Source organism: Chinchilla lanigera, unplaced genomic scaffold (genome assembly GCF_000276665.1).
Source record: "Chinchilla lanigera isolate Chin_1 unplaced genomic scaffold, ChiLan1.0 scaffold00005, whole genome shotgun sequence".
Taxonomy (NCBI): Eukaryota; Metazoa; Chordata; class Mammalia; order Rodentia; family Chinchillidae; genus Chinchilla; species Chinchilla lanigera.
Window position 1 is genome coordinate 11,565,325 of NW_004955406.1, and position 12,948 is coordinate 11,578,272.

Consider the following 12,948-nt stretch of genomic DNA (forward strand, 5'->3'; position numbering starts at 1 on the left):
CCAGGCAGGCGCTTTTGCCGCTGAGCTAAATCCCCAGCCCCTGAAACTCTGTTTTGTTTGTATTGTTCTTATGCTATTTTGTAAATGGATGTCTGTCTGTTAATATGTTTTCCTTCTTTTATTTTTTAAAATAAAAATTAAACTCTCTGCCTATTTTCTAATCAAGCTGTGTTGTTGTTGCTGTTGTCGTCATTGGAGTTCTTATATATTCAGGATATTGACCTCTTACTAGATACATGATCTGCAAAAATTTTTTTCATTTTTGTGGATCTGCTGTCTTTTTAGTATTGTCTGTAGCACAAAAATTGTTAATTTTTATGTAGCCTATTTTGTTTTTTTCTTTAGTCATACATGCTTTTGGAGTCATAGCTAAGATACCACTACTGAAACAAAGGTAACAAAGGTTTACTTTTAAGTTTTCTTCCGAGTTCTATGGTTTTAACTGGTATATTCAAGTCCATACTCTTTTTGAGTTAACTTTGCTAATGGCCTGAGCTAGAGGTTCAATACCATTTTTTTTAGTGTGTCTATCCAGCTGTTCCTGTACCGTTTATGGAAAAGGCTATAATTTTACTCTTCCAATATTTGAGCATCATTGTCAAAAATCAGTAGACCATACATGTAAGGATTTATTTCTGGATTCTGAAATTATTCCACTGACCAATATGTCTACCTATGCACAAGTTAAATCCCTCTTAACTGAAATGCTTGGAAACAGAAATATTTCAGAGTTTGGAGCTTTTCAGACTGTAGAATATCTGCACAGACTTTACAGATAAAACATCACCAATCCAAATATCCAAAATGCTTTGGCAAAGTTGCAGATTTCAGAGCACTTCAAACTCCCGAATTAGGGACTTTTGTGAGCAGAAAGTATGAGTCCTCCAACATTGTTCTTTTTATACATTCTTTTGGCTACTTTAAGTCTGTTACTTTTTCATATAAATTTCTGAGATCAGCTCATTTCTTTATAAGGAAAGAAAAGGCAGTTGGGATATTGCTAGACAGTGTGTTAAATCTGCAGGTCAACATGGTAAGTACTGCCATCTGAATAATATTAAATGATATTAATATTAAATTTTGCCATCTATGAACATAGCATGTTCAGTTTACTTGGATCTTCATCTTGCTTTAATTTACATGGAAATTTTACTCCTCTGTAGCCCCAGCCTCTTCTCACACTTTTATGCTATTACCATTAAACTATATATACATATACCTACAGATATGCATAAATTCGTGTACACATAAACTAGTTTATATAGTTGTCTCTTAAAGCTGAGGATATACATATGTGGGAATATGTCTACAAATGCTTCAAGCTGTTGTAATTATTAGTTTATATACTTGTCTGTTGAACTTAAAAGAGAGAATTAGTTTGTTACATTAACCTTCTTATTTACCTTTTTTTATTCTCTTCATTTCTTCCTGTATGCCTAAATTACCATCTGATGTCATTTTCTAATTCCAGCCTAAGTGTGTTTCTACTCTTTGCTTTTGTGCTGTTATTCTCCAGTGTACAACACTCTTATAAATATGAGGCTCAATAATACAAATATTGCTTCATGCGGTATTTTTTTTTTAAATCAGCTAAAAAGAAAGCAAGGAACTATGTAATTATGTTTTGTGTAGACAACATTATGTTTAACATAACCCTCTGGGAATGTTTGTTCTGCATGTGTGTGTGATCACAAATGACTGCCTATGACATCTACTTGCAGTTTAAAGGATGTTCTTTGGTAATTTTTTTTTTTTTTTTTTTTTGGTTTTGGTTTTTCTCCAGTGCCGGGAACCGAACTCATGACCTTGTGCTTGCCAGGCAGGCACTTTGCCGCTGAGCTAAATCCCCAGCCCCTCTGTGGTATTTCTTGAAAGGCAGGTGTGTTAGCAACAAATTCTATAAGTTTTTAAAATCTGGAAATGTTTTTGTCTTCAATTTTGAAAAACTGCCTCACTAGCTACCACATTTTTTTTTGTTTGTTTGTTTGTTTTTTGTTTTTTTTTCTGGTACCGGGAATCAAACTCATGACCTTACACTTGCCAGACAGGCACTGTGCCACTGAGCTAAATCCCCAGCCCCTTTAGCTATCACATTACAGATTAATTTTTCCTTTTCAGCACTTTTAATGTTATCTCACTGTCTTTTGGCTGGTAATATTTCTGGTAAGTCTGCTGTTAACAATATTGGGGTTCCTTTGTATGTGATGTATTGTTTTCCCTGTACTGTTTTCAAGAATTGTTTCTTTGTCTTTCAACAATTTAATTATGATCTGTCAAGGTGTGAGTCTTTTGTGTCTGTCTACATAGAATTCATCAAACTTCCTGGATATGTTACTGTTTTCAATAAAGTTAGAAAGTTTTCAGCCATTATATCTTCAAGTATTTTTCCTGCCCCTTTCTCTCTGACCTGCCTTCTGATGCATTTCATACATGTTGGAAACCTAACGATGTCCCACATTTTTGTGAGGATGTCATTTCTCATTCTTTTTTCTCTCCATTCTTTAGATTTTTCTCACTTCAAATCTGCTGTTTCTTCAGCCACCACAAATCAATTGCTAAAATATGTAGTTTTTTTCATTTTTGGTACTGCATTTTAACTCCAGAATTCTTTATGATTTATATGTCTATTGGTGAAACACTATCAAACCTTCGTTGAATTCTTAGTAATAGTTTCCCTAATTTCTCCAAAGATATTCAGAATGGGTTCTTTTCAGTCTTTAAACCCAATGTCTGGGCTTTTTAAATTTTTCTATTGCCTGTTTGCTTTCTTACATATGGGACATGCATTTCTGTTTCTTCTGTATATTTTGTATTTGTTGAAAAGTAGACATTTCACATAACTCGTCTAACCATCCTAAATGCTTATTTCCCCCCTCCCTACTCGATAGCTTGTTTCTGTTGTTTGCTTACATGTTTAGTAACCTAGCTGGGCTGATTCAGTGAGGTCTATTTCTGCCTCACTGTGCACTCTAACATTCCTGCGTACATTTTTCTTCCCTTTTCTCTTTTAGCCTGTCTACTCCTGGTGGGCATGAGCCATTAATTAGACAAAGATTGTGCTTATGTCTCCTGAACTCTTTAGACTTTACCCATTATTTGGAGGGAGATTTGCCATCAAGGTTGTTTTCATATTTCAGGAATTTCATTTTTTTTCCTACACATGTATTCAAGATCTAGTAGCTTGGCTTCCCTGACCCCCAGTTGCTTCTAAGGGTGTACAGCCTGTGCATGCAGTCTCCAGACTGCAGAGGATGACTGTGGCTGGCTTCCTAGGAGTTGCCCTTAGATCTGCATAGCTCATTGTTCAGTGACTGTTGGACAGAGATATGGTTAAGACTTGTGCCACTGAACCTTCCACTCATTTTTGATGAGCCTGGGTGTGGAGAGGGAATGCTTTTATGTGTGACCCACATCTTGCTCTGATTTGCTCTTGGGTGAGTACAGTCCAGCATTGTTCTACCCACGACTTCTAGACTCTCAGAGTTTGCTGCAGTCCACAATGAGCCCTTCTTGGCTGTCTCCTTCTCTGGTTCTCCATACCTGCCTATAGTACAGCTTCTGCAACAGGGGACTGAAAAGACTGTAAATGTCAACATCCTGTCTCTCTTAGTGTGAGACCATGGCCACAAACAGAGCTACAGGAGGAGGAGCCCATGTATTCTACCTGCATATGTCTGAGGTAGGGCAAATCTGGGGGGAGCTGGTAATGGGGTTGGCCAAATCCCAAAGATTCTCACTCTTCTTACTGAGCTTTAGTAAGTTTCCTTGAATATTTGCTTCTCCATATCCTGTATGCCCTTAAGACATTTATTAGCTATCTTAAATGAATATTTTGTTATAATTTTCACCAGTTAGTGTTGTTTTGCTGAGAAATATATCCATCAAACTCTTCACTCTACTCACAGATACCTCTGAAGAACCGTGTAAAGTGATACTTCAGAGAGTCTCAAGCTACAGATTTAATTTTGAAGACCCACATATTAACACTTGACCAAAGAAATTAAGCAGAAACATTTGAAACCTTCCACTACAAACATGAATTCAGAAAAGGAAGAAATTTATGTTCTAATTCATTTTCATATTAAAAAATAAATTTTCTTATAGGTCTTAAACTCGTATCTTCAAATAATCAGAAGAATCGTTCAGTCACATTGTTGTCACAGTGAACTACACGCTGTGTAATCACACCACTATCCTGCAGTCAAAAGGTTGGAGGTATCATAATTCTAACTATGTGAGTTAGAAAAGGAATAAAATCCTTCTTTCCTCTGGAATTACCCAAAATTCTGTTGCTGTCCATGGTAAAGAAACATACATTCTGTTGTAACACAAACAAATCACTTCGGATCTAGTTTATCTAAATTCAGTTGTCACACTTATTTCTAAGATGACAATCCTGAAAACTTGCTTGGAGGCCAAGAAAGAAACATTCAGTTAAGGGAAAAGAATATGAATGCTCTACATTCACTTTCCTGAAGGTTTTAGGAGCACAGAGTAGAAGCCTGCTACAGTGTTAACTGGTTTACAGTGGATTCAAGTAAGTTCCAAAGAAATCTTTACTCTGCTCCACTCTCAAAAGTCATCCCTTAATCTTCTGTGCAGATCTAAACCAAATAAATTCTTCAAGGCCCCCTTCAAGTTGTGTCCCCTCCACACAGCCTTTAGCCTAAGTCAATGTACACACTGTGTCCAACTCCTAAACACCCTTGACAATCTTAAATACATAGTAGAGACCCTGATGACTAGTTCAAGTATAACCACTTGAACTATTTAACAACTGTTTCTCTTTTGTTGTAATGAATTAGTTCTCCAGCGAACCCCTACTCCCTCTCAGGTATATTCAGCTTATTTTCTCTGCTACTCTGCTGCTGAAATGAACTCTGCTGCCATCAGACCCAAAGAACTGAAGAGAGTTTCTTATCTTTGGTTTTCCAGGGCTCATCAAAACAGCTGTTCTACCCTAAATGGTGGTGCTGAGAAACACTCTACTATACAGTATAGCACGTATGCTCTATTCTATACTCTCTTCAATTCATACAGACCAGAAAAAAACAGAAGTCCTGGCCATTAAAATTCAACACCATTTTCCTTATACATTTAGTCCAAAAGAATCTTAATATCATCATGGTATATGAATAGAAAATCCAAAACAATTAACCTTTGGCATTATGATTAAGCTTTATGCAATTCTAAGTGCAATTAATCAAATATAATTTCCCTAATATAAAATCTAGCAAGGTCAAGGATCATTAGCTTAACTACATTTCCTTCTTACTATGCTGTTGACTTTTTAAAAGCCATTGACTTAAAAGTATAAAATTTTTTTTGGCTCAAACACAATAAAAAATAGAGGTTATTACTGTTGCATTCTTTGAATTGATTGAGTATGCTCTACAAATAGTTATAGGAATAGCATCTTCAAAAAATAATAAATCTTTCAACATCTAAAACAAATCCAGATTCCACGAGACCTATGTTTGTCTAATTATAGCTTTGTATTTTGATGTGGTTTTCTATGTAAATACATTTTTAAGACTTGCAATTGGAATGTACTCTATTAAAAGCAGATGTTAAAAATTTCAAAGTACCAAATGCTTATTATGCATCCCCCCAAAAAAATCTAAATTGACTTCTTATAAGATATTTGGTGTTTCAGGCATTATTTTAGGTCATCAGTCTAAAAGACAAATGTAATTGTCCAAATCAACCAAAATACCTTTGCCAGAACAACTACAATAATTAAAACCAATACAAAAATCTAGACTTCTGTTACTGAGTTTATTGTTCAGCCTATCACCTAGTGAACATTGAAATCTCCATTGATTATAATAAAACATATTTTCAAAATTCTAAAAGTGAATACTTGCTATAAGTGAATAAAGATGAAGCAGAGATTCACAGAGAAAATATAACACCTCTTTTTTCCTTTCTATAGCTGTATTACAGCATCAGACACACACATTCTCCCTAATTCCTTAACATAGCAGAAAAAAACCTTTTAATGGCAATTACTGCTTCATGTAAGAATGTTTAGGGGTATTATGTTATGTATAACATATGAAAGAATCTGAATGATAAATGTTTCTTTTCTCATCATCATTATGAATTTTTACAACATAAAAAAAAACTTTTTTAGAGGTTAGGTCATCAAGTACAATGGAAAGATTAAACAGGATACTAAATGTCCAATTCCTTGATATTTAACATCTGCATTAAATGTGAATTTTAAAGAATCCCTTTACTACCTCCTCCCCCATTTATAATAAATAGCACATTTAACTATCTATTTTTCTAATCATACATTCAGAGGCTGAAGCCCAACAATAAATAGTTCTTAGCCTAATTCTTTGGGCAGAGTATTTTAATCTGATAAATAATAAAAACCCAGGATGAGATTCATTTGTGTTGCATTAAATGGTTGCACAAATATTGATAATGTATTTTTGTTTTGTTTTTTTCCAGTACCAGGAATTGAACTCATGACCTCATGCTTGCCAGGCAGGCACTGTGCTGCTGAGCTAAATCCCCAGCCCCAATAATGTATTTTAAAATTAACACAGATTCTTCTTATTCAGGCTTAACTTTCATGTGCAAATTTAAATCATGAGTAGCACGTTCCTTTGCAGACATTATAAACATGATTAGACATTACTTACTAAAAGAGTATTTTATGGAACTGGTTCTTTTGTGGGTGAATAAAAAGTATCATCGGCTGACATTTGGTGAAGGTTAACCACAGTGGCTGCCCGCCTCTAACCCCTATTTACATGCCGCACAAGCAACGGCCCTCGTCTTTACTGTGTACAGAAGCTTATGTGTACAAAGCTCAAATCACTCAGATGAACTTTTATTTAACTGGGCAAATATTATGTTAGGTCGCATCACAGTCTATGTGCTTGTCAAAATTAGTTAGAATATGGAGAAGTTTTTTAAAATGCCTCCACATAAAATTTTATAAGCATAACTATAGTTACTTAAAAATTGAACATATAGGAAAAACAATACAAATTCAAATCATTTTTAAAGTATATATTCTGATCTCTATATAAACTAAATATGATATTCACATAAAATACTTCACATCCACATTTACGACTTAATTAGGAGGAACACAGGTTCTGGGGCTGGATGGCAGGGGTCTGACCCCAGGCTCTGCACTTCCCAGTGTGGAAAATCTTGGGATTCACCTAACACTTCAGCTCTCTATGCTGGGAACTAAGAGCGATGGTCTCTGTCTCACAGGCATGAGGATGCAGTGAGTTAACATAAATAAAGCGCTCAGAACCACAACTGGAGCGACAACTTGTACAGCACGCCTTGTAGTTTCCATAGTTGCTGTTTTTGTCATCGCTATTGTCAGTTATTCCTATAACCGTGTTCCCCACAGGACAGAAGATTGACCAGAAACTTCTTTCAGAGGCGGTCCTTACTACCCAAATCATTCCAAACTAAATACTCTCTCTCTATTCATAAGCTTGGGTTATATTTAATGTACTCTTTACATGGTCAGGGAAGATCCTGAGGTGATTTGAGGTTACTTTCCACACTAACAATCACTTATTAGGCTGACAATCAGGAAGAGGGTAGATTAAATATTTGCTAACATTGCTAGAGCATTCCTTAAAATTGGGCAAGTATGTATGTGTGTGGATATTTAAACATAGGCACCTTATCAGATTGCTTTTCCCATTTTCCTCTTTCCTCCTTTAAGAGATAGGGTTGTTGCTATTTTACCTTAGCAAGTTAATATGTAACTCTAGTGTACAAGTGTAACACTTGTTTGTTTATGAACAGCTATGCCACGTTATAATCTTCTTAACCACTGTATAGCTTCTCAGCTAATCTCCTGACGTGTATGACTTCAAAATAAAGGGCAGATGAAGAAATCACCACAGAGTACACTTAAATATATGTTTCAAGAGAAAAATAGAAAATTCTTTCACCTTTAGTTCCTTGGAGGAAAGGAGATTTTAAATACAAGGTATTCCCCAGTACTCTTAGTCTGGATATCCAGAGAATAACCCACTTTCTCATTATGTGAAAGGGCAATGTGCCCAGCCGAAGAATCTTCTATTATCATCCTGAAAATGTCTCTACTGTGACAGTAAAAGCAACACAGGCACCTCATTAAATACCAGTGTATTCGACCACAGTCTTACTTTCAAGAAGACAGATCGCAGAAAAATTATTTGGCTATTTTTAAATATTTAAAGAAAAACAGAACTTCCCGCTTCCACTGTGTATAAGAAGAATCGCTTGAAATACCGCCATAAACATACGCCGCAGCATTAAAGGCTATTAATTTTACTGCAAATGAATCATGAGGTACCAAAATGTCTGCGCATACAATAAGTACACATTTCCCATAACCCAGGGGACTATTTGCAGGCGTCCTGAAAACTACAACACTCCTTAAACAAAATTCTAAATGTCTCAAGGAAACAGAAGGGATAGATTCTTCTTCTCAACAGGACAAAGTTGTATAAAACTATGTTTCTTCAGTAAGACATCATTTTGCAGCACTTTTTTTCTCTTCTGTACAGGAAAAAAAAATTTTTTTGTCCTCCCAGAAACAGCCCTGAAATGTAGAGTTCCAAACTAAGACCCAGGCCAGAGATCTGCTGAACAGCCTTAGCAGGAACCATGATGGAGATGGTTTCATAAACCTTGTTTGAAGCTGGAGGTCAACAGTAGCGTCATTATCAACGCGTGCAAATTACAACACTGGCAAAGTTTCTTACCTACAGTTTATGAAATGTCTTAACGACGGAGGTGAGTATGCTGAGCTGACGCTCAATACACATGTGCTGGTTACATGCCAGGAGGCCATCTCATGCCAACTACTTTCATCGGTAGCTTTGATGAGACATAACTCATACTTCAGTGAGCTAAAACCTGAATACTGTGCCAAACAGCATGAAATCGCAGTCTCGGACAATATGCGAGACATCTTCGTTATCTGAATTCTCTGAGTGTAAAAAGTGGTCCTGGAAGCTGAGGAGGGCATGATTTGTTTTTCTGAGAATGTAGTCATTGGACAAGAGACTTCCCATGCCACATCTGCCCACTGTCAAACAACAATTCCAGCTGTCTGGCTCTCCTCGGGGTCTGCACTCTCCATCCCTACTCCTTGCCCAGCCAGCTTTTCCATCTCTGCCAACGTCTATAAGAAGAGATACGATGACCACCTCCTCCAGGCATTATATGCAAATACACCATGGAAGAGTTGTAAGTTATGTATCCCAGCCAGAGGAAATGTGGTTTTTTCCATTCACCTTGAGCTTGTTATTATGATATGCATGATTTTCTTGTTTTTAATCATTGCTGAACACGGCCATAGATATTTATAAAGTCCTCCACCCTCAGTCAGCTAGCTTGCTAATTTAACAGATACTTAGTGTCTACAATGTGTCTAGCATACTCTCATTTACTATAGTCCCTGACCTAAGATTATCAGAAACCAGCTATAATGCAATAAAAAGTTCTGAAAAATTCAACTACATCATGTTAGGGTTTGTATCCTTCTGAGAATAATAAAATTTCTGGCCTAAGCCTCTCCCCGCCACCAGTCAATGGTCTGGCTCTCCCATTCAGATCCATCCTTGTCTTGGCTGGATTTGGTGGCATCCAAGCATGAGGAGGGTGTCTACACTGAAACAAATATCAATGGAAACAACTCTGGATCATGTTTCCAGCTACAACTTCTAGGTTGGTGGCAAAAGCTCAAGGCATGACCCCATTAGCTGGTCCTCATCTCTTTCACTGCCTCATGTCACAAGTTAGATCACAGGATCTAACATGGAATGGAAATGTTAGAAGTCGGTCTAAGACCTTCCATATTTTAAGTACCGTGTGACCATTTAGCTGAGTTCTAATATCTAATAGAAAAATAGCAATCACATCATTACTTCCTAAGGATTGGTCTGCTTATTTTTCTCTGCCCACTTTCCATTTCCACCTACCTTAGCACTCAGATTTCAATCAAGCAAAAATTTATTTCTAGACAACTACTTCTGCAAAGGTTGAGACTTTTGGAAACATGTGTTACAGCATTACAAATGAAAGCCTTAGGACATTATCACTTGAAGTAAGTTATCCGCTGCTGTATTGGGCTAGTCTCAGTTAACTGCATGTTCGAAAATTCTAACCTTTGTATCTGCATATGGTCCAAAGTATATAATCTTTTTGAAATTTTTCTCCAAACTTTACACTTCTGCCAGGAACCCTGCCCAAGCTCAGAAAGCACAAGAATACTCACTTGTTTGGCCTTCGTCTTTGAGATGGTATCAGAAATAGGTTTCTTTCTCTCCTTCACAGCAGTTTTAGAGAATAATTCCTCAAATTCATGACAATCTATGGATGGCTCTTCAATTTTTTCCCAAATAAGTGAAGGACTGGAGTCTCTAAAGTTAAGCAAAAGAATAATGAAAGGGCCATCAAACAGAACTACACCAGGGGGAATATAAAGAGAAAAGAAGAAGGGAGGGAGGGAGGGAGGAAGAGGTGGAGGGAGGGAGGGAGAGGTGGAGGGAGGGAGGGAGAGGTGGAGGGAGGGAGGGAGCAGTAGGAAGAGAGAGAGAGATAAGAAAAAATTTTTATCAACTTGATGAGAAAGTTACAATACCATTCGTATACAATTAAACTTTTGCCTAAAAATAATTTCCAGTAATTCTCAGTTATCACTGCATAAAGACATAAGAGGAAGGTCCCTCTCAGAGAGGACTATGCAGGCAAGATTCATTTGATATCTCACAATCCCATCTGGACTGGCTAAATATCCAGGATAGCATCCTCCATCCCTCCACTTTCCCTACCCCACTATTATTTGGTTTCTCACTGACTATAGACTCATTTAGCACTACCTAAAAAGTATAAATGCAATTTTTTTTTGGTCTTTTTGAGACAGGGTCTCGCTATGCAGTTCAGTTGGCCTTGAGCTCACTTTGTAGCCCAGGCTGGTCTTGAACTCGCAGTGATCCTCCTGCCTTGGTCTCCTCTGCGCTGGGATTACAGGCGTGCGCCACCACACCCTGATAAATGCATTTTTTAAAAAAAAACAAAGTTTATATCATCTATCTAGAGAAAATGAGTTTGGGGCATGATTTGAAATGATTCATCAGCACATACAAATGGCATGATTTCTACATAGAAAATGAACTGCAAATTTTAAAAATAGGATACACAGATTATTGCCTCCTGATAGGATTTAGCAAAGAGAAAATTAACACAAAAAGTGAAAGTGAACCTGGTAAATACCTTGATTCTAAATGCATACAGGAATCACAAGTTAGACAGAAGAAGGCCAGTGAAGTTTAATGTACATATTTTTCCCACCCCTGCCAGTCTCCAGCTCTGTCTCGGGGACTGGGGAACCAGGTCGCAGACTACACATGAACAGTATATCACCAGCAAACCTAGTAAAACATATTCTTTTGTGATCATGATGCCCACCTCTGATTTTATCACTATGCAATACGTTCCCAATCAATAGACATGCCCTGAAATTCTTTTTCACACATGGAGTGGATATATTTTTATATAATGAGTTTCTGGAAAAAAGACTCCTACAAACTGGACAAAATAGTAAAGCAAGTTTGTGCTTCTTTTTTTTTTTTTTTTTTTTTTTTTTTTTGTCTTTTTGAGACAGGGTCTCACTATGCAGTTCAGGCTGGCCTTGAGCTCACTTTGTAGTGCAAGCTGGTTTTAAACTCTCAAGATCCTCCTGCCTCCGCCTCCCGAGTGCTGGGATTACAGGCATGCGCCACCACTCCTGGCAAGTTTGTGCCTTTTAAAGGATGCCAACACCATCCTCGGGAGTCCGCTTGTAAAAAATGAAAATTGTAAAAAATGAATATTTGAATGAAAATGAAAATTTAGCAAAAACAGAGTAGATTCTTGTGTGAAAAGCAGTTGGGCTAAAAGTGTCTTGCTTATCAACCCTTATTCATTTTGCATATAAGCAATATTTCACTTGGATTCAGGGATGAACAGCAATCAACTCCTGCAAGTAGAAAACAAAGCATGTATGCAAGGAAAAATAGAACCTTCTGTCCTTAAGAGATGTGTAGATAACCATAGGTGGATATAGGTATGCCTCATATACTGATATATTTTATGTAGTTAAAATACTATACAGCATTTATATATTTTGTTACATATATATTATTTGTTTTACCTCTTTGATATTGCCTGAGAAAAGAATGAAATTTAAATAACAAATTGTGTCATTAAATATTGATGGAAAGATCTATACAAAAGTTTACAGTCATTCATAAAAAATACATTAAACTGTACTTTTTCCAAAAGCTGTAAAATACATTGCTCTCTTCATACTGATAAACTGTGCAAAGATGAGCTTGCATTCATGTTACCTTTTACTATGAAGTTGAATTCTTGTCCAATAAAGAGGCTTCATTGGCCGACAAGGCTCTATTGGCTGCTTCCTACTCCCTCTGTCCTGATTCATCCCTAATCCAAACAAGCCACTTGGCAATGGAGGAGGAAGAAATCCACAAACTTGTGGTGTTGGTAAAGTGCTGGTCCCAACTTGTGGGGAGAGTGGAGGATCTGATCCAGGGAGCAGAGGGGGTGGTGGGGGTGGGGGAACTCCTGCCCCAGGGGGAGCGAGAGGCGGGGCAGCAGGAGGTAGAATCCCCATACCTGGCAATGGAGGAGGTGGAGGAATCCCCACTCCTGGAAGGGGAGGGGGAGGGGGTATCCCCATTCCAGGAAGGGGAGGGGGAGGGGGAATCCCCACTCCTGGAAGGGGAGGGGGAGGGGGTACTCCCACTCCTGGAAGGGGAGGGGGAGGGGAAATCCCCACTCCTGGAAGGGGAGGGGGAGGGGGAATCCCCACTCCTGGAAGGGGAGGGAGAGGGGGTATTCCCACTCCTGGAAGGGGAGGGGGAGGGGGAATCCCCACTCCAGGAAGGGGAGGGGGAGGGGGTA

The 12,948-nt window shown here is 37.7% G+C and overlaps 1 protein-coding gene across 1 annotated transcript in view; it reads right to left on the reverse strand.

The window, feature by feature from the left end:
• The window catches only part of Fmn2 (formin 2), a 307,518-nt gene that overhangs the window by 206,740 nt on the left and 87,830 nt on the right, over nt 1–12,948 (reverse strand). Inside the window, exons 7-8 of the mRNA XM_005375457.1 lie at nt 12,372–12,948; nt 10,259–10,403 (exon numbers count right to left, since the gene is read on the reverse strand). The exon at nt 12,372–12,948 is cut by the window's right edge and continues 35 nt beyond it. Of these exons, the coding sequence (XP_005375514.1) occupies nt 10,259–10,403; nt 12,372–12,948 (722 nt within the window). The remainder of the gene's footprint in view (nt 1–10,258; nt 10,404–12,371) is intronic.